This window comes from Triticum dicoccoides, chromosome 6A (genome assembly GCF_002162155.2).
Source record: "Triticum dicoccoides isolate Atlit2015 ecotype Zavitan chromosome 6A, WEW_v2.0, whole genome shotgun sequence".
Lineage (NCBI taxonomy): Eukaryota > Viridiplantae > Streptophyta > Magnoliopsida > Poales > Poaceae > Triticum > Triticum dicoccoides.
This window is the reverse complement of record NC_041390.1, coordinates 40,756,107-40,777,733: the sequence shown is the minus strand read 5'-3', so window position 1 is coordinate 40,777,733 and position 21,627 is coordinate 40,756,107. Positions and strand designations below refer to the sequence as shown.

At 42.6% G+C, this 21,627-nt stretch overlaps 1 protein-coding gene across 2 annotated transcripts; it reads right to left on the bottom strand.

Moving 5' to 3' along the window:
• Positions 1-3,486: 3,486 nt before the first annotated feature.
• LOC119314497 (gamma-glutamylcyclotransferase 2-2-like) lies at positions 3,487-6,580 on the bottom strand. 2 transcript variants are annotated; one of them, XM_037589204.1, is made up of 9 exons: positions 6,272-6,580; positions 5,977-6,089; positions 5,812-5,888; positions 4,739-4,795; positions 4,591-4,647; positions 4,462-4,502; positions 4,311-4,382; positions 4,136-4,215; positions 3,487-3,899 (listed from the first exon to the last, which is right to left on the bottom strand). In XM_037589204.1, exons 2-9 carry the CDS (start codon positions 6,083-6,085, stop codon positions 3,736-3,738), a joined length of 657 nt encoding a protein of 218 aa, XP_037445101.1. In that variant the 5' UTR covers positions 6,086-6,089; positions 6,272-6,580; the 3' UTR covers positions 3,487-3,735. The 2 variants fall into 2 exon arrangements, with proteins under 2 accessions (XP_037445101.1, XP_037445102.1); XM_037589205.1 differs by having other exon boundaries at positions 5,977-6,086; positions 6,272-6,579.
• Positions 6,581-21,627: the final 15,047 nt, after the last annotated feature.

Here is a 21,627-nt window from a genome sequence, read left to right as displayed (position 1 = left end):
GGGGTGGGTGGGGGTTGGAGGGCTCACCTGCTCTGCGGGGCGTGGCCGAGGCCAAACGCCGGCGCCCGCGCCGCCGGGAGAGAGATGTGTATCGATCGAAGTGTCTGTCTGGCTGTGGGAGTGTGGGTAACTCTATGGACAAACAGGAAACCTCTATGAAAGCCCACGTCGTATTTGGGCTTGTGTTCTCTTTGCACGCGACTAGCCGGCTAAAGTAGAACCTCGTCCCCACGGCCTGCTCGGAGTCGGACTGAGCCCCCGTCTAGTCATGCCAATAATATTGGCATGATCAATTGGCAAGCTATATGATGTTTGGGTTGTAGCCATGGTACGTAGTAATTACCAAAATTTCCACAATATCAGAGCCTTCCATGTTGTTTCAAACCAAAAGACTTACCAAAAGTTCTCGTATTTCGTATTAAAATTTTCATTTTATGCAGAGATAAATCAGCACTAAAAAAAGAGATTGCCAAGCGGTGCTTGTTCATCAGCACCAAAAAAGAAGGAATCAATCAGCTTCAATGGTACTAACAAAAGGGCCCGTGCGTTGCAACGGGAAAAAAAATCATAATCTTCAAATGACATGATCATATTTTGCTGCGTCACCGAGATACACTATCACTCTCAATTTCGTGAAATCATGATCATTTTTTAAACTCATGAACATTTTTCAAATTCATGAAACTTTTAGAAATTTTCGAACATTTTCTGAAATCAATAATATTTTTTGAATTCATGAACATCTATCCGATTTACAAACATTTTTTAAAAAATTGGGAACATTTTTTAACAATTTTCTTCAATATGCGAACATTTCTAAATTGAACGAACATTGTTTTGAAAACTGATGGAATAATTTTTAAAATTCACGAATATTTTTTGATTTAATGAACATTTATTTATTTAACAAATATTTTAAAAAATGCATGATCATTTTTTGAATCAGCGAACATTTTATGAATGAATAAACTATTTTGTAAGTCACGAACTTTTTTTAAATTTTAGGATATTTTTTCATTCGTGGTTTTTTTTTTGAATTGGCTAAATTTTGTTCAATTTCATGAACTTTTTTAATACATGAACTTTTTTGAGCTCCCAAACATTTGTTTTCAAAATTTTGAACATCTTTTGAATAAGTAAACATTTTTTTATAAAATTCCGAACATTTTTTATTCACAACCATTTTATGATTTTTAAACATTTTATTTCAATTTTTTTTAATTTTTGAAACTTTTTTGAAGGATCAAATTATTTGTAAAGTAGAAAAAACGGAATGGGAAAGAAAAATAAAAAATAAATAACGAAATTTTAAAACACGGGCTGCCCAAACATGGGCCGGCCACAGTATAGGAGGTCCCTACTGCATGGGCCGGCCCAAACATTTCTTTATCACTTTATAGGTGGCATTGGTGAGTAATATTTTACAATTTTTAGGATAATTTTCATGACGTACCGCAAGAATCAATAGCCTTTTATTATTAGGTATAGATTAGCTACTTCACATACGTGTGAACAAATTGCATAGAGAAGTAGGAACAAATTAATAGGGAAACATTCGCTTCTGGCCGCCGTGTGATCCGCGTGGATATGACGTTCGCGCCGTATCGCCACATGCGCATATGGCCCACAGGCCGTCCCACCCTCCGTCCTTATCCTCTCGCAAGTATCTCTTTCTTCTCTAACGATCCTCACATTCAACATCTCACTCATATGTAACAGACCAAAGTCAACAACAACAAGAACATTCTGACTTGTGTAGTACTTGTAGATTGTGGCCTTGGCACTCTAGCAGTGATATGAGTATCATCTATTGCCCCTATGCAATCCTGAAATGTCATTACAAGATAATGTTATGACTATAGCAGAACAATACAAGCATGTCAAGCCATGAACTACATACTGCCAGTGATCACCTTGAAATATGGATACCATCTTGGACTAGTGTGAATCTTGCTAGGAGTCCGGGCGGTTGATGATCATCTCACCTCTAAGTTCTCCACCAACATACAACACTTGACACTGGACTGAAGTACCTGAAAATGGTCTCCATTGATCTCCTAAATGTATTATGGATAACCCTGAACCTCTGGTTATGACCGACAACATGGAGGAACATGGCAACTTGCTTTTCCACACTAGTGTGGATGCTATCTTGTAGCTGCCCTTGCTTCTGAAGGTTTGCACAAGCCTGGCGAAAGGTGCTCTTTTCATTCGAAGCATCCACAAAGCCTTTGTGTCGTTGCAGTTGTAGATGTAGTTCAAATTCACTACTCTTTCATGATCTCGGGTTAACATTGAAGCATAACAAATGACAGGCTTGTCACCATGACAAACAATTCTCTTGTGAATCAACATGAGCCATGCCTGAATCACAACTATTAGTGATGTTGCCTGAACTAGCAACTTCACGCGTTCATTTATAACCTAGGTGACATCAATAACCTCGGCGACATCGATGGTGCGGTGAGCAATGGGGAACCGATTCTATACATTACCTAACAGCCTAATAACCGACCAAACATAGGGGGAGGGGCTTCCATGTTGCTTACCGGCTTTGGAGACGACGACGACGAAGAAGGGGGGTCATGGCTGAGTTGAGGAGGACCAGACGGTGGAAGAGGAAGGGGAGAAGCAGCTCTTGCTGCTGGAGAGTGTTGTCGCCGCCTTCGCTTGCACAAATCTAAGTCGGCGCCGATGCTAATAACAGAGGAAGTGTTTGCCCTAGAGCTAGTGGTGACCGAGTAAATGGGACGAAGAGGCTAGATTTTCCGCCATCCAGCCTCGGCCGATTTTCATCTCCCGCCATCTTTACTCAATTTCCCTTTGCACCGTCGCGAGCACGCTGCCTTCCTTTTGCACCGCACTCAGCCTGACTCACTCGAAACTGTTCGATTAAGGTTCATGTCAATGCGAGCCAAGCCACCTTGTTTGCAACCAAACACGTTTTCTTTTTGCCCAACCCGGTATGATTGGAGGTAATGCAGGCACTGGCGGAGCTTCAGCAAGGCTGAATGGGCCGTGGCCCGTCTAGCCCATGAAGTTTTATACGGTATACATCTACTCTTGGGCCTTTAGCCGAGTTGTGGCTTTGAGGCTTCCTATTCTCGTACACTCTTTCTGCCTTCTAGTATAAAGCTCTATAAAGCTATGTATTTTGCGTACTCGAAAAAGAAAAATACTTCCCCTGTGAAGAAATATAAGAGTGTGTTTGCATTACTAAAGTAGTGATCTAAACGCACTTATATTTCTGCTCTTATATTTCTTAAGATAGGGAGTACTAATTTGTGCCAATTCCTAATATCTCCATTCCAAATTATGGGATTCAAGTGCGCGGGACAGACCAATCCTCCATTTTTCCCGTTTCCCCATTTTCTGTCATATGAATCGAAGGAGCACCAAGAGGCCATTCGGTTGCTCAAAAAGAGTCAATTCACAACGAACTAGGAAACAGAATCATGAAGCAAAGCATCACACCTCAGCGGCGCATAAGTGCTTAAGTCGCCAAATGCATTTATTATTAGGGTATCACAAGGGAAGCAATAACACTTTCAAGTCTCAGGCTTTCGCATTAGCACTCTGGAAGCTACAGCCTTTGCCAAAGAAAATTAGCGCACACCCTCAATGGTGCCAGAGCTGAAGTAAACCGCAGATCTTTCAATGGGAGAATGTCAAGGGTGAGTGTGGTCAGAGGAAAATGCCATCTCTTTCGCCGATCCAGCCGTGCCGCTCTTCTTGCTATGTTGAGACCACGACGGTGCCCTCAGGAAGAGCAGGGATGTGCACAACGGGAGTATGCGATTTTAATGGCATGTCGGAGCCGGTAACCTTCTTCTCCGTCGACCTGCTCAGCACCTTCCTCACCTCATCCGCAAGCTCAATGATCGTGTCGTCTTCATGGCCTGAAGACATCCACATAGCACCATTTGTAAGGGATTGATGATATGACTCAAGTGCAGTTTTGTTCTGCTAATATGCAAGGAGGACAGACAGCCAGAACAAGCTACTACTGACAACTAGACTGTCGTGTTTGGAATGTCAACAGAATAGACAGATGAGAAACAAGTGCATCCTACATGCTTGATCAAATAACATGAGTGCAAATAGACGGGTGACAACATGAGAAACAATTCCTTACTTATATTGGACAGTGCCTTCTCCATTGAGAATAGGTAGTCCCTATTATATCCATTAGGGCCACTGGCTGTAGCAATTTGCCTGTTTTGTAAACAAGACAATTGGAAAGGAATTCAGAAATGCTCTTAGTGAAGCAGAGTATTCATAAAAGAGGATCGAAGGGTTCAACAGCGCACCTTGCCATATCCTCCAAAGCAGCAGGGCCAAGATAATATTTGTTGCCAACTGGATCAGGAGTGGATACGAAACTGTACATTGACCAAGTAAGTTTGGCAGTGAGTCAACATGGAATGTGAACAGAAGTAACTAGTCAAGTTCGATCCTTACACTAATACATCCGTCACAGCTGGTTCCAGAGAATTTCCATCCTAAACAGTGAAGTTCAGCAAGAGCAAATGAGAGTACTGAAGAAAAGAGGAAGAGAAATATGTCAACATATTCGCCTTGCATTTATACCTTGTAGAAATCCACAGAGATCTTCTGGTCATACTCGCATTCTCTTCTCTCCAAGTACTGTGGAAATTCATACATTATCAATTTAATTCTAGCATGATAAATCCAATCTTTCTTTCAGGCGAATAAACAAGAAATAAAATCACTGCACCTGCATTGCTTCTCGTTCTTTTTCTAGACCACCTTTGACACAATAAGCAATTCCCCACTGTAAAAGACATGAGCTGTAAATGTAAATACCATAGCCCATAGAAATAAGGAAACCAAAAGATAGAGCAATGTCATGGCATTCAAGAAACCATATCAATATTGGATAATGAACAAAAGTAAATCTTTATGGCGATGGTGCAGTGGTAACAATATTATACATATCCCCATTTTTTTTTTTTTTGGAAAAGGATATCCCCATTTTGGTGAATAGAACTGCTAATACAGCGGATATATTGGAGTACTGGATAATAAATAAAGTACCATCTTTACGCCATGGGTGTAGTTGTAACAGCATTATGCACTTTGGCCTACTCATTTGGCGAATAGAACTTCTAATGCAGTGAATCTACTTTGGGTATGTCTACAAACACTTGCACATGAATCAGATTTAAACATTCAGCATTAAAGTGGATGGGTGAGGAACCAGCCAATATTAGGGTAAGTTTGCAAGGAAGATAAGACAAAACAAGACTCAGGGAATATCAAGTTTTCATGCCTGGACAGAAATGCAGCAAAAGCATTAAATGAAGAACAAATGAGCAAGAAGATGGGATGAATTTGGATTGAGCCCAAGGTTGCACTGCCAAAAACTGATGTCAAGGTTTTGCTTGCCTGTGATTTGGCCAAGGTTAGCAAGACAAATAAACTAGAGTGGGCAAAGAAGAATTGACAAAAACTGGCAACCATGCAAACAGAAGACATTCTGTCCTGAGTCCTGACCAAAGAATTCATAAGGTAGATTTTTTTTTTTTGTCAACATCACACACAAAGCCACGTTAGTAAGTGTGATAGATATTGTAATATGACGCTATAGCAATGGGCTTATGGCCATATAGCCCTGCGAAACAAGTATGAAGCCACACAAGCATGTTTGAAGAAGGTCCAACAAGTCTCAGAAATGTCACCCATTGTTGGCCAGGGCAACAGTCCTAGAGAATAGTATTATACGGTGACCACCCAGTAATGCAGCATCATGTGCTATAGGTATTTGATTCATGGCTGCAGTCAACTTACGCATATGGCTTCATCTTCGGATTCAAGGGTGCAGGTCCTGGCCGGATGCTGTGGTGTGCCTCTATGGTCAATGCAAGCTGTGGAGAAAGAAAAGAGTTGAGATGTGAAATCTTCAGACCAAGAAGTACAGCTACAGGTTCAGATTTGCTTCCAAACCAAGCATACCGAGATTAAACGTTCGCTTGTAGCCCTTGATGAATCCCAGGATCTTCTCGTCGAAGTCGAATCCGGGGTTCCAGATCAGGGACCCATACCCGAATACCCACAGCACCATCCTGCTGAAGACGACAACAAACTGAGCCGGGGATCACGCCAAATCAAAGATACTACTAGCACTAAATGTCCCCGTATCCTAATCGCACAAGAAGCCATTCCCCCGAGCTGGAACTGTCATGTCAACACCGCCCCCAAATCAAAATCGCCCAAAAAGAAAGCACGGGTGGGTGGATTCAGTTAGTACCTGGCCGGAGGAGGGGCGCCGGAGAGAATGCCGCGGGTGGGTCGGCGGCGCGGGAGGAGGAGCAAGATGGGGATTTGACGCTCCTCTTGCCTCGCCCGCGTCTCCTCTCCTCCGCCGGCGGTCTTCTCCCCCGGACGGACGGGATGGGGGTTTCGGGTCGGAGAGGGGGGAGAAGACGGTGGCGGTGGTGGGGGAGCACTTATACCGAGAGAGGAGGGGAGAGGATAGTCGTGGGCTGGTTTGGGGATTAGGGTCAGGGGCGGTGGGCGGCACGTGAGGCCGCGCGCGCGTGGCAGTCGCTCCCGCCGTGGCCGGCGGAGGGTCCGACGGGTTCTTGGTGCGGTGTACGTCGCGTCAGCGGGCGGGCACGGGGATATGGGCGCGATGCCGACGCGGCTGCTTGCGGGTGGCAAAGGGTTTTATTAGCTGGGACCGACGGACGGGATGGACCTGGACGGGTTAATGGGCCGCGGAGGGGTACACATGGCCAGGTTCAATGAACCGAAATCCATTTTTTGTCATCAAAACTGGTTTGGAGTCAAAGCAACATAAATCACCAAAGCTTCCGCAAATACCCCTAAAAAAACCCAAAGCTTCTGCAAATGCGTAAATCCGCCGGTTTAGACATGTTTAGGCCTTCAACGTGCGTCATCAAATCAAATTAGGACGGTCCAGATGTCTAAAATATCGTAGTTTGGCCTTAAATCGGGTGACGTTATGAGGAGTTCGAACGACCGCCACGTCGGACTCCGATGCCCGAACTGGCCCATAAACCCTATTCACTTCGTTGTAGGACACACATAATGATTTACTCTAGCTGACAGGCTGCTCGCCTATTCGCATTCATGTCAGCGTGGCAATTGAGAAGTCTGCGGCTTTACGGTCGGTCCTCCTCCTCGCAAAGCCTATCCACACTCCTCTCTCTCTCACACACACACACCTACATTGGATGCCTCACAAACCCTAGGTGGTGATAGGAGCAAGAAGACGGGCGTTGAGAACACCCGACATGGTGGTTGCTTGGCAGCAGCTGCTCAGACCAATTGTTCCCACAAAAACTCAATTGGCAGTGGCGCAAACAGGGTTGCAGCAAACTTTGAACTAAAAACTAAGCACTTATAAATATTAAAAAGAAGACATCTACATTTGTGATCCTAACTCGAATCCACTAGTCATATTTTGAAGCATGCTCAAATTTACCCCTCTGCCATTAGTTGCACTTATAGAAATGCCCTTTCATATTGTTTTCATCGAGTCAAAGCTATTTGACTAGTATCTAGCCGTTTATTTGACATTTTTGCCCCTGTCTTCATGTGTCATTTACTGGTGGATCCACTCTAAAAAAACAAAACAAAATACCATTTTTCTCACCCCCTCTCTCTCACATACTTACATGTGACGCCAAACTTTAATAAAAAGAGAAAAAAAGAAAAGGACTATTCAAATTAGATATTGGACCCACATGTCATTGGCTTATTAATATTTTTGAAATATTTTGTTTTATTTAAGCCCTAGTCAAAGTGATCAGTGGGGCCTGCCACCCTCTAGCTCTAGCGCTGCACGACGATTCGGCTTATGCGCCGCGTCTCCGCCTCCCTCATCACATGCAGTGGCCGCCGAGTAATTTTAATGAACTCGCCATGTTACCAACCCAAGTTTCATCAACCATTTCCGGCAGCAACGCACGTATCCTCTGGTTTCTACAAAATAACACACGGCCCAGTTCCATCGTTTTGACCTTGTTTCGTTATAATGGGTTGATTTTGATGAAACGTGAGGTGTACTACAAATGTTTCAGACTACAAGGATGGACCGTGGGTTTGTTGTGGTTTTTATTTTCTGACGGTGCTATGGTGGGCTTACGCCGACTGAACCATTTTCATTATCATAAAAAGACTGAGATACAACACAACGGCTACAACAAGTAGCATCCGATACACACAAGAAGGAACAAGGAACATCATAGGAGAATCAACACCCAACACACACACACACACACACACACACACACACACGAAAGGAACAAGGAACAACAGAGGAGAACCAGATGGCTCTCTCCTCTCCTCTCACACACACACACACGAAAGGAACAAGGAACAACAGAGGAGAACCAGATGGCTCTCTCCTCTCCTCTCCCCCCGCCTCCTCCACCACCTCCGGCCACCACCAACTCCCCGACTACTCCTCCACCTGACCTCACCCTCAGCACTCACCCAAATGACGATCTCATCCCCATTGTTGCGCCACCACCATCACCTTTCTTCGACATGCCCTACGTTAAAGCCGACCAGGTAGCTCACCGATGCTTCCTGGGCTGCGGCAATGCCATGGGGCTCGAGTTCGAGGACGACTGCAGCTACTACCTTCGCCTCGACATCACCACCCCCGAACTCCACCTCGCTTCGCCCTTCTACGTCATTTTCGACTTCTCCGACCGCCACCTCGACACCATTGTCGTCGCTGCCCTGCTCCAAGTTGCTCTTGGCGGCAGTGCTGCGGATTTCTTCGTTGCCATGTGCTCCCCTCTCGTCTTCCGCTTTCACTTGGCATCCTCGCGTGTCGCTAAGATCATCCTCGACCAATCCAAGGTCTGCCACTGCAACTACGCCTTCACCTTCGCTAGAACCCTACCACCTCTTCCACCACCGCCATCCACCCCTGCCTCTTGCATGTCGCTTGCCCACGTACTCCAAATCCCAGAAGACCCGGGGCTCCAGTTTGAAGCTGTGGCCTGGTCACAACTGTTGGGGAAGTAATTTCAAAATTTTCCTACGCACACGCAAGATCCATCTAGGTGATGCATAGCAATGAGAGGGGAGAGTGTTGTCCACGTATCCTCGTAGACCGTAAGCGGAAGCGTTATGACAATGCGGTTGATGTAGTTGTACGTCTTCACGATCCAAACGATCCTAGCACCGAAGGTACGACACCTCCGCGATCTGCACACGTTCAACTCGGTGGCATCCCATGAACTCTAGATCTAGCTGAGGTCGAGGGAGAGTTTGGTCAGCACGACGACGTGGTGACGGTTATGAAGAAGCTACCAACGCAGGGCTTGGCCTAAGCACTGCAACAATATGACCGAGGTGGAAATCTGTGGAGGGGGGCACCGCACACGACTAAACAATCAACTTGTGTGTCTATGGGGTGCCCCCTCCCCCGCATATAAAGGAGTGGAGGAGGGGGAGGGCCGACCCTCTCATGGCACACCCAAGAGGGGAGTCCTACTCCCGGTGGGAGTAGGATTCCCCTTCCCTAGTTGGAGTAGGAGAGAAAGGAAGGGGGACAAAGAGGGAAGGAAGGGGGGGCCCACCCAATTCGGATTGGGCTTGGGGGCGACGCGCCCTCCACCTTGGCCGCCTCCTCGTCTCTCCCACTAAGGCCCAATAAGGTCCATACACTCCCCGGGGGGTTCCGGTAACCCCCCGGTACTCCGGTAAATGCCCGAACTCATCCGGAACCCTTCCGATGTCCAAACATAGCCTTCCAATATATCGATCTTTATGTCACGACCATTTCGAGACTCCCCGTCATGTCCGTGATCACATCCGAGACTCCGAACTACCTTCATTACATCAAAACAAATAAACTCATAATACCGATCGTCATCGAACGTTAAGCGTGCGGACCCTACGGGTTCGAGAACTATGTAGACATGACCGAGACTCACTTCCGGTCAATAACCAATAGCGGAACTTGGATGCTCGTATTGGTTCCTACATATTCTACGAAGATCTTTATAAGTCAAACCGCATAACAACATACGCTATTCCCTTTGTCATCGGTATGTTACTTGCCCGAGATTCGATCGTCGGTATCTCAATACCTAGTTCAATCTCGTTACCGGCAAGTCTCTTTACTCGTTTTGTAATGCAACATCCCGTAACTAACTCATTAGTCACATTGCTTGCAAGGCTTATAGTGATGTGCATTACCGAGAGGGCCCAGAGATACCTCTCCGATACACGGAGTGACAAATCCTAATCTCAATCTATGCCAACTCTACAAACGCCATTGGAGACACCTGTAGAGCATCTTTATAGTCACCCAGTTACGTTGTGACGTTTGATAGCACACTAAGTGTTTCTCGGTATTCGGGAGTTGCATAATCTCATAGTCATAGGAACATGTATAAGTTATTGAGAAAACAATAGCAATAAACTAAACAATCATAGTGCTAAGCTAACGGATGGGTCAAGTCAATCACATCATTCTCTAATGATGTGATCCCGTTCATCAAATGACAACTCTTGTCCATGTCTAGGAAACTTAACCATCTTCGATTAACGAGCTAGTCAAGTAGAGGCATACTAGTGACACTTAGTTTGTCTATGTATTCACACATGTACTAAGTTTACGGTTAATACAACTCTAGCATGAATAATAAACATTTATCATGATATAAGGAAATATAAATAACAACTTTATTATTGCCTCTAGGGCATATTTCCTTCAGTCTCCCACTTGCACTAGAGTCAATAATCTAGATTACACAGTAATGATTCTAACACCCATGGAGTCTTGGTGTTGATCATGTTTTGCTCGTGAGAGAGGCTTAGTTAACGGGTATGTGATATTCAGATCCGTATGTATATTACAAATCTCTATGTCTCCCTCCTTGACTTGATCGCGGATGGAATTGAAGTGTCTCTTGATGTGCTTGGTTCTCTTGTGAAATTTGGATTCCTTTGCCAAGGCAATTGCACCATACTACCTCTTGAGCATGCGTTGGTTTTCCCTTGAAGAGGAAAGGATGATGCGGCAAAGTAGCGTAAGTATTTCTCTCAGTTTTTGAGAACCAAGATATCAATCCAGTAGGAGACTACACGCAAGTTGCCTAGTACCTGCACAAACAAACAAGAACCTCGCAACCAACGCGATAAAGGGGTTGTCAATCCCTTCACGATCACTTACGAAAATGAGATCTGATAAAGATAATAAGATAAATATTTTTGGTATTTTTGTTGTATAGATTGAGAAGTAAAGATTGCAAAATAAATAGTAAACTAGAATTGTAGTTCGGAAACTTATATGATGTAAAGTAGACCCGGGGGCCATAGGTTTCACTAGTGGCTTCTCTCAAGATAGCATATATTATGGTGGGTGAACAAATTACCGCCGAGCAATTGATAGAAAAGCATATAGTTATGAGAATATTTAGGCATGATCATAAACATAGGCATCACGCCCGTGTCAAGTAGACCGAAACCATTCTGCATCTACTACTATTACTCCACACATCGACCGCTATCCAGCATGCATCTAGAGTATTAAGTTCATAAGAATAGAGTAACACATTAGGTAAGATGACATGGTGTAGAGGGATAAACTCAAGCAATATGATACAAACCCCATCTTTTTATCCTCGATGGAAACAATACAATACGTGTCAGTTCCCTTTCTGTCACTGGGATCAAGCACCGCAAGACTGAACCCAAAGCTAAGCGCTTCTCCCATTGCAAGAAAGATCAATCTAGTAGGCCAAACCAAACTGATAATTTGAAGAGACTTCCAAAGATATCAAATCATGCATATAAGAATTCAGAGAAGAATCAAATATTGTTCATAGATAATCTTGATCATAAACCCACAATTCATCAGATCTTGGCAAACACACCGCAAAAAGTATTGCATCGAATAGATCTCCAAGAACATCGAGGAGAACTTGATATTGAGAACCAAAGAAAGAGAAGAAGCCATCTAGCTAATAACTATGGACTCGAAGGTCTGTGGTAAACTACTCACACATCATCGGAGAGGCTATGGTGTTGATGTAGAAGCCCTCCATGATCGAATCCCCCTCCAACAGGTCGCCGAAAAGGCCCCAAGATGGGATCTCATGGGTACGGAAGGTTGCGGCGATGGAAAAGTGGCTTCGTGGCTCTCCTAGATGTTTTCAGGGTATAAGAGTATATATAGGCGAAAGAAGTAGGTCGGTGGAGCTACGAGGGGCCCACGAGGGTGGGGGGCACGCCGCCCTACCTCGTGGCCGCCTAGTTGCTTCCTTGACCTCCACTCCAAGTCTCCTGGATTGCGTTTGTTCCAAAAAAGATCCTTGCGAAGGTTTCATTCCGTTTGGATTCCGTTTGATATTCCTTTTCTGCGAAACACTGAAGTAGGAAACAACAACAATTTGCACTGGGCCTTCGGTTAATAGGTTAGTCCCAAAAATAATATAAAAGTGCATATTAAAGCCCATTAAACATCCAAAACAGATAATATAATAGCATGGAACAATAAAATTATAGATACGTTGGAGACGTATCAAGCATCCCCAAGCTTAATTCCTGCTTGTCCTCGAGTAGGTAAATGATAAAAACTGGTATTTTGATGTGGAATGCTACCTAACATAATTTTCAATGTAATTTTCTTTATTGTGGCATGAATATTCAGATCCAAAAGATTCAAGACAAAAGTTTAATATTGCCATAAAAATAACAATACTTCAAGCATACTAATAAAGCAATCATGTCTTCTCAAAATAACATGGCCAAAGAAAGTTATCCCTACAAAATCATATAGTTTGGCTATGCTCTATCTTCATCACACGAAATACTTAAATCATGCACAACACCGATGACAACCAAGCAATTGTTTCATACTTTTGATGTTCTCAAACTTTTTCAATCTTCACACAATACATGAGCGTGAGCCATGGCCATAACACTATAGGTGGAATAGAATGCTGGTTTTGGAGAAGACAAAAAGGAGAAGATAGTCTCACATCAACTATGCGTATCAACGGGCTATGGAGATGCCCATCAATAGATATCAATGTGAGTGAGTATGGATTACCATGCAACGGATGCACTAGAGCTATAAGTGTATGAAAGCTCAACAAAAGAACTAAGTGGGTGTGCACCCAACTTGCTTGCTCACGAAGACCTAGGGCATTTTGAGGAAGCCCATCATTGGAATATACAAGCCAAGTTCTATAATGAAAAATTCCCACGATTATATGAAAGTGACAAAATAGGAGACTCTCTATCATGAAGATCATGGTGCTACTTTGAAGCACAAGTGTGGAGAAAAGGATAGTAGCATTGCCCCTTCTCTCTTTTTCTCTCGTTTTTTTATTTGGGCCTTTTTTCTCTTTCTTTATGGCCTTTTTTCGTCCGGAATCTCAACCCGACTTGTGGGGGTATCATAGTCTCCATCATCCTTTCCTCATATGGGACAATGCTCTAATAATGAAAATCATCACACTTCTATTTACTTACAACTCAAGAATTACAACTTGATACTTAGAACAAAATATGACTCTATGTGAATGCCTCCGGTGGTGTACCGAGATGTGCAATGAATCAAGAGTGACATGTATGAAATTATGAACGGTGGCTTTGCCACAAATACAATGTCAACTACATGATCATGCAAAGCAATATGGCAATGATGGAGCGTGTCATAATAAATGGAACGGTGGAAAGTTGCATGGCAATATATCTTGGAATGGCTATGGAAATGCCATAATAGGTAGGTATGATGGCTGTTTTGAGGAAGGTATATGGTGGGTTTATGGTACCGACGAAAGTTGCGCGGTACTAGAGAGGCTAGCAATGGTGGAAGGGTGAGAGTGCGTATAATCCATGGACTCAACATTAGTCATAAAGAACTCACATACTTATTGCAAAAATCTATTAGTTATCAAAATAAAGTACTACGCACATGCTCCTAGGGGGATAGATTGGTAGGAAAAGACCATCGCTCATCCCTAACTGCCACTCATAAGGAAGACAATCAAAAAATAAATCATGCTCCGACTTCATCACATAACGGTTCACCATATGTGCATGCTACGGGAATCACAAACTTTAACACAAGTATCTCTCAAATTCACAACTAATCAACTATCATGACTCTAATATCACCATCTTCATATCTCAAAACAATCATCAAGTATCAAACTTCTCATAGTATTCAATGCACTTTCTATGAAAGTTTTTATTATACCCATCTTGGATGCCTATCATATTAGGACTAATTTCATAACCAAAGCAAATTACCATGCTGTTCTAAAAGACTCTCAAAATAATATAAGTGAAGCATGAGTGATCAATAATTTCTATAAAATAAAACTACCACCATGCTCTAAAAATATATAAGTGAAGCACTAGAGCAAAGTTATCTAGCTTAAAAGATATAAGTGAAGCACATAGAGTATTCTAATAAATTCCGATTCATGTGTCTCTCTCCCAAAAGGTGTGTACAGCAAGGATGATTGTGGTAAACTAAAAAGCAAAGACTCAAATCATACAAGACGCTCCAAGCAAAACACATATCATGTGGTGAATAAAAATATAGCCTCAAGTAACGTTACCGATAGACGAAGACGAAAGAGGGGATGCCTTCCGGGGCATCCCCAAGCTTAGGCTTTTGGTTGTCCTTGAATTTTACCTTGTGGTACCTTGGGCATCCCCAATATTAGTCTCTTTCCACTCCTTGTTCCAAAATCCATCAAATCTTTACCCCAAAACTTGAAAACTTCACAACACAAAACTCAACAGAAAATCTCATGAGCTTCATTAGTATAAGAAAACAAACCACCACTTTAATGTACTTTAATGAACTCATTATTTATTTATATTGGTGTTAAACCTACTGTATTCCAACTTCTCTATGGTTCATACCCCCCGATACTAGCCATAGATTCATCAAAATAAGTAAACAACACACGAAAAACAGAATCTGTCAAAAACAGAATAGTCTGTAGCAATCTGGAAGTTTAGAATACTTCTGTAACTCCAAAAATCCTGAAATATTAGGAAGTCCTAAATAGTTTGTATATTGATCTACTGCAGTTAGAATTGGTATTTTATCTCTCTCTGGTAAAAAATGAAAATTATTCTCGTGAGCGCATACTTTTTGTTTTTTTCAGCAAGATCAAATAACAATCACCCAAGAAGATCCTAAAGGCTTTACTTGGCACAAACACTAACTAAAACATAAAAAACACAATCATAACAGAGTATAGATGAATTATTTATTACTAAACAGAAGCAAAAAGGAAGGAACAAAAATAAAATTGGGTTGCCTCCCAACAAGCGCTATCGTTTAACGCCCCTAGCTAGGCATAGAGATTTCAATGATGCTCACATGAAAGACAAGAATTGAAGCACAAAGAGAGCATCATAAAACATGTGACAAACACATCTAAGTCTAACATACTTCCTATGCATAGACATCTTATAGGGAAACAAATTATCAAGGCAAACAAAAACTAGCATATGCAAGGAAGCGGAAAGAAACAATATCAATCTCAACATAACGAGAGGTAAATTAGTAACATGAAAATTTCTACAACCATATTTTCCTCTCTCATAATAATTGCATGTATGATCATATTAAAATTCAACAATATAGCTTCACATAAAATTTTCTCTACATGATCCACATATATGCAAAGTTGACACTCTTCCAAAATAGTGGGAATATCATTAACTAAGGTCATGACCTCTCCAAACACACTTTTATCAAAAACTTCATAAGATCGAACATTATCCAAATATGTGGGATCTAAAGTTGACACTCTTCCAAACCCACTTTCAATATTATTGCAAACATTATTATCAATCTCATATTCATCATGGGGCTTAAATAAATTTTCAAGATCATAAGAAGAATCACCCCAATCACGATCATTGCAACAAATAGTAGTCATAGCAAAACTAGCATCCCCAAGCTTGAGGTTTTGCATATCATTAACACAATTGACATCAATAGACTTTATAATAACATCATTGCAATCATGCTTTTTATTCAAAGATCTATCGTGAATCACTTCATAAAGTAATTCATCACACTTGTTGTATAGATTGGAAAGTAAAGATTGCAAAACAAATAGTAAACTAGAATTGTAGATTAGAAACTTATATGATGTAAAGTAGACTCGGGGGTCATAGGTTTCACTAGTGGCTTCTCTCAAGATAGCATATATTACGGTGGGTGAACAAATTACTGCCGAGCAGTTGATAGAAAAGCACATAGTTATGAGAATATCTAGGCATGATCGTACACATAGGCATCACGTCTGTGTCAAGTAGACCGAAACGATTCTGCATCTACTACAATTACTCCACACATCGACCGCTATCCAGCATGCATCTAGAGTATTAAGTTCATAAGAATAGAGTAACACATTAGGCAAGATGACATGATGTAGAGGGATAAACTCAAGCAATATGATATAAACCCCATCTTTTTATCCTCGATGGGAACAATAAAATACATGTCGGTTCCTTTTCTGTCACTGGGATCGAGCATCGCAAGATTGAACCCAAAGCTAAGCACTTCTCCCATTGCAAGAAAGATCAATCTAGTAGGCCAAACCAAACTGATAATTCAAAGAGACTTGCAAAGATATCAAATCATGCATATAAGAATTCAGAGAAGAATCAAATATTGTTCATAGATAATCTTGATCATAAACCCACAATTCATCGGATCTAGGCAAACACACCGCAAAAGTATTACATCGAATAGATCTCTAAGAACATCGAGGGCAACTTTGTATTGAGAACCAAAGAGAGAGAGGAAGCCTTCTAGCTAATAACTATGGACCCGAAGGTCTGTGGTAAACTACTCACATCATCGGAGAGGCTATGGTGTTGATGTAGAAGCCCTCTGTGATCGAATCCCCCTCCGGCAGATTGCCGGAAAAGGCCCCAAGATAGGATCTCATGGGTACAGAAGGTTGCGGCGGTGGAAAAGTGGTTTCGTGGCTCTCCTGGATGTTTTTAGGGTATAAGAGTATATATAGGCGAAAGAAGTAGGTCGGTGGAGCTACGAGGGGCCCACGAGGGTGGGGGCGCGCCTACCCCCTGGGCGCGCCACCCCACCTCGCCACCTTGTTGCTTCCTTGACCTCCACTCCAAGTCTCCTGGATTGCATTTGTTCCAAAAAAGATCCTCGCGAAGGTTTCATTCCGTTTGGGTTTCCTTTGATATTCCTTTTCTACAAAACACTGAAATAGGCAAAAAAACAGCAATTTGCACTGGGCCTTCGGTTAATAGGTTAGTCCCAAAAATAATATATAAGTGCATATTAAAGCCCATTAAACATCCAAAACAGATAATATAATAGCATGGAACAATAAAAAAATTATAGATATGTTGGAGACGTATCACACCAGTATTGTGACAAAAGATTTTCAATGGACCCGATGCACTAGGTCACCCTCGTGGGCCCCTCACAGCTCCACCGACCTACTTCTTTCACCTATATATACTCTCATACCCTGAACCCTTCGGGGAGAGCCACGAAACACTTTTTCCACCGCCGCAACCTTCTGTACCCGTGAGATCCCATCTTGGGGCCTTTTCCGGCGCTCCGCCGGAGGGGGATTCAATCACGGAGGGCTTCTACATCAACACCATAGTCTCTCCGATGATGTGTGAGTAGCTTACCACAGACCTTCGGGTCCATTGTTATTATCTAGATGGCTTCTTCTCTCTCTTTGGATCTCAATACAAAGTTCTCCTCGATATTCTTGGAGATCTATTCGATGTAACTCTTTTTGCGATGTGTTTGCCGGGACCCGATGAATTGTGGGTTTGTGAACTTGATTATCTATGAATATTATTTGATTCTTCTCTGAATTCTTATATGCATGATTTGATATCTTTGCAAGTCTATTCGAATTATCGGTTTAGTTTGGCCTACTAGATTGATCTTTCTTGCAATGGGATAAGTGCTTAGCTTTGGGTTCAATCTTGCGGTGCTCGGTCCCCGTGACAGAAAGGGAAACGACACGTATTGTATTGTTGCCATCGAGGATAAAAAGATGGGGTTTATATCATATTGCTTGAGTTTATCCCTGTACATCATGTCATCTTGCCTAATGCGTTACTCCGTTCTTATGAACTTAATAATCTAGATGCATGCTGGATAGCGGTCGATGTGTGGAGTAATAGTAGTAGATGCAGAATCGTTTCGGTCTACTTGTCACGGACGTGATGCCTATATTCATGATCATTGCCTTAGATATCATCATAACTATGCTTTTTTCTATCAATTGCTCCGCAATAATTTGTTCACCCACCGTAATACATGCTATCTTGAGAGAAGCCACTAGTGAAACCTATGGCCCCCGGGTCTACTTTACATCATATAAGTTTCCAATCTACAATTCTAGTTTACTATTTATTTTGCAATCTTTATTTTCTAACCTATACCACAAAAATACCAAAAATATTTATCTTATTATCTTTATCAGATCTCACTTTTGCAAGTGGTCGTGAAGGGATTGACAACCCCTTTATCACGTTGGTTGCAAGGTTCTTATTTGTTTGTGCAGGTACTAGGCGATTTGAGTGTAGTCTCCTACTGGATTGATACCTTGGTTCTCAAAGCTGATGGAAATACTTACGCTACTTTGCTGCATCACCCTTTCCTCTCCAAGGGATAACCAATGCATGCTCAAGAGGTAGGAAGAAGGATTTCTGGCGCCATTGCCGGGGAGATATATGCCAAGTCAAGACACACCAAGTACCCATCACAAACACTTATCCCTCGCATTACATTATTTGCCATTTGCCTCTCGTTTTCCTCTCCCCACTTCACCTTTGCCGTTTTATTCGCCCTTTTTTCGTTCGTCTCTTTTTTGTGCTTGCTTCTCGCGTGTCCGTGTGTTAGATCATTTATTTATCTGTTATGGCTATTCATCCTATCATTGTTAGTACTCCCAATTATGAAGTTCTTAATTTTAAACAAAGAGAGGGAGAAAATCTGAAAGATGCTTGGCATAGAATTTGCAATGCTCAAAATGGATCCACTAGGAAGCAATCTACTTCCGTTCTTCTTCGCAATTTTTATGTAGGCATCACTCCTTGGAACAGATATATTCTTGATACCATTACCGGAGGAAATTTCTTGGGTAGCCACACTTTTGATTCTTATAATGTTATGTTAGATCTGTTTGGCCCACCACCTCTTTTGGTTAATGGAACTATTTTAACTTTGGAACATGTGACGCAAAGGCTTGAAATTATCAAAAATAAAGTTGCCATGGTAGAGTTGATCGAGAATTTGGATAAAAAGATCCACAATCAAATTACTCAATATGGATCTAAGGTAGGAGTTACTCTGAAATTTTTTCAAGAGAAAGAACCCATAGTTAATGAAAAGATAGATCAAGATTCTACTAGAATTGATAAACTTGAGGATATTATTACCAACTTAGGGTCTAACTTTCTGCCGTAAGAAACACTTCAAACCCTCCTACTACCAAAGTTGCCAAGTTTATGTATGTTCCTAAAAATAAGGGTGAATCTTCTAGTAAGGAAAATGCGGATCTCAAATCAATAAGTGTTCATCCCAACTTTTTCACTATCATTAAGGAACCTTTTGCTACAAATTAATTTCTTGATTTCTTGCTTAGGAGTATGATAATTAATAAAAAGAAGGAAATTCCTAAGGGTTATAAGTGTTCAATTGAAGAATTGCCTACCAAGGATGATAATACCTAGATCTATTCTGGTTTTATGCCTAGCTAGGGGCGTTAAACGATAGCGCTTGTTGGGAGGCAACCCAATTTTATTTTTGTTTCTCCCTTGTTGTTTTACCATGCAGAGTACCTGTCTGTGAAGCAGTGCCTCCCTTGTTGTTTTACCAGGCAAGCAAACCCCCCTTGTTCATTTCGATAAAACCCTACTCTCTCGCTCCTGCTCTCAGTTATTGCATTAGGACAACAACGATTCATCTGCTACTTTGTGCTGCGGTAGTTGAACCCATTCCTCTGCATGACCTGTCATTGCCACAGTAAATAGTTGAAACCCACTAGCATGTGTAGGAGTTGATTGAAGCCATTGTTGTGTTCCTACCATGCTATGCCTGCTATTGCTTAGAGTTGTGTCAGGTCTGGTTCATTGGGAATGAATTGGAGTGTCACGATATGTTCTGATGCTGAGAGTGAAGTGTGTGAACACGATTTGGTAAAGGTAGCGGTGAGAGGCCGTGTAGGAGTACATGGTGGGTTGTCTCACTGGAACCATCCTTAAGCACTGAGTTCTATGTATGTTGTCCAATGACTCGATACTACCACACATTGGGTTCCGGTAACTCGACCCCTCTCGACTTATTAACCAACTTGGTCTCTGTCCAGGAGTCGCAACTAGTTTCTGGTGTTTGTAGGTAGTGCTATTTTTCTACCAAGTGGCACCCGGCAGGGTGGGCTTGGGACAGACTAGGCACACGTGGCCTGGTGTACCGAGTGGCACCCGGATGGTGGGCTCGGGAACCCCGTACACATCGTTTGGGGCCGTGAGCGACACCCCGGCCGGATCTCCTTGCGGATGAAACCTGAATAGGTGATAAACCTGGGCTAGAGTCTTGTGTGGTTAGTCAGGTCGTGGCCGACACCCTCGCCAGGCTTCCGCTTGAAGGTTGCCGAGATACATGACGTGTACATGGCGGTAAGTGGCGAGAGCGTGTGTGAAGAAGTACACCCCTGCAGGGTTAACATGATCTATTCGAATAGCCGGGTCCGCGGTTATGGACTTCTTGGATGCTTACATGGTACATAGACAACTTGAAGTGGATACTATAAAATGCTCAAGACAAGTGTGAGTGCTATGGATGGCCTTCTCGTAGGGAGACGGGGATGAATCCATAGTAGTGTATTGTGTGGTGATTAGTGGACTCGTGTACGTTGTTTCACCTCCAGAGTTTCTGGTAGTCGTAGAATAGGATAGCCACAGAGTCAAAGCTGGCTTGCTGCAACTAAACCCCACATTACCCTCTTGATACCAATGCATGTACGATAGGATCTGATGTAAGTCTTGCTGAGTACCTTTGTGCTCATGTTGCTTTATTTATGTTTTGCAGCCGAGACTTCAGTCTTACTAGTGTTCTCGTGGACTTCGACTAGTAGCTAGTACCTCAGCTACGATCTTGATCGGATGTTGTAGATAGTCAGGCTCTTCAGCCTTTTTCTTTTGTAGATGTCTGTACCCAGACATGTAATGCTTCCGCTTGTTGCTTGTATGCTCTGTATGATGGGTCTTGTGACCCCTGTTTGCAATAATTGCTATGCCGGCTCTTCTGAGCCTTTATCTATATGAGTTGTTGAGTTATGCTGTGATGCCATGTTGTACAGCACATACTTGCATGTTATGCGTACGTGTAATGTGTATTGCTATGTGTGGGATCTGACTATCTAGTTGTTTATTCTTAGTAGCCTCTCTTACCGGGAAATGTCTCCTAGTGCTTCCACTGAGCCCTGGTAGCTTGCTACTGCTCCGGAACACTTAGGCTGGCCGGCATGTGTCCTTCTTCGATCCTGTGTCTGTCCCTTCGGGGAAATGTCACGCGATGAATACCAGAGTCCTGCTAGCCCGCTACAGCCCGGTTCACCGGAGTCC

What these genes read in the sequence shown, in the direction of transcription:
- LOC119314497 (XM_037589204.1), bottom strand. Translation starts at nt 6,085, where the DNA reads ATGGTGCTGTGGGTATTCGGGTATGGGTCCCTGATCTGGAACCCCGGA. An exon ending in AAGAACGAGAAGCAATGCAG is followed by an intron (nt 4,648 to 4,738) that starts GTGCAGTGATTT and finishes GAATTTCCACAG; the next exon opens with TACTTGGAGAGAAGAGAATG. An exon ending in GCTTTGGAGGATATGGCAAG is followed by an intron (nt 4,216 to 4,310) that starts GTGCGCTGTTGA and finishes TTTACAAAACAG; the next exon opens with GCAAATTGCTACAGCCAGTG.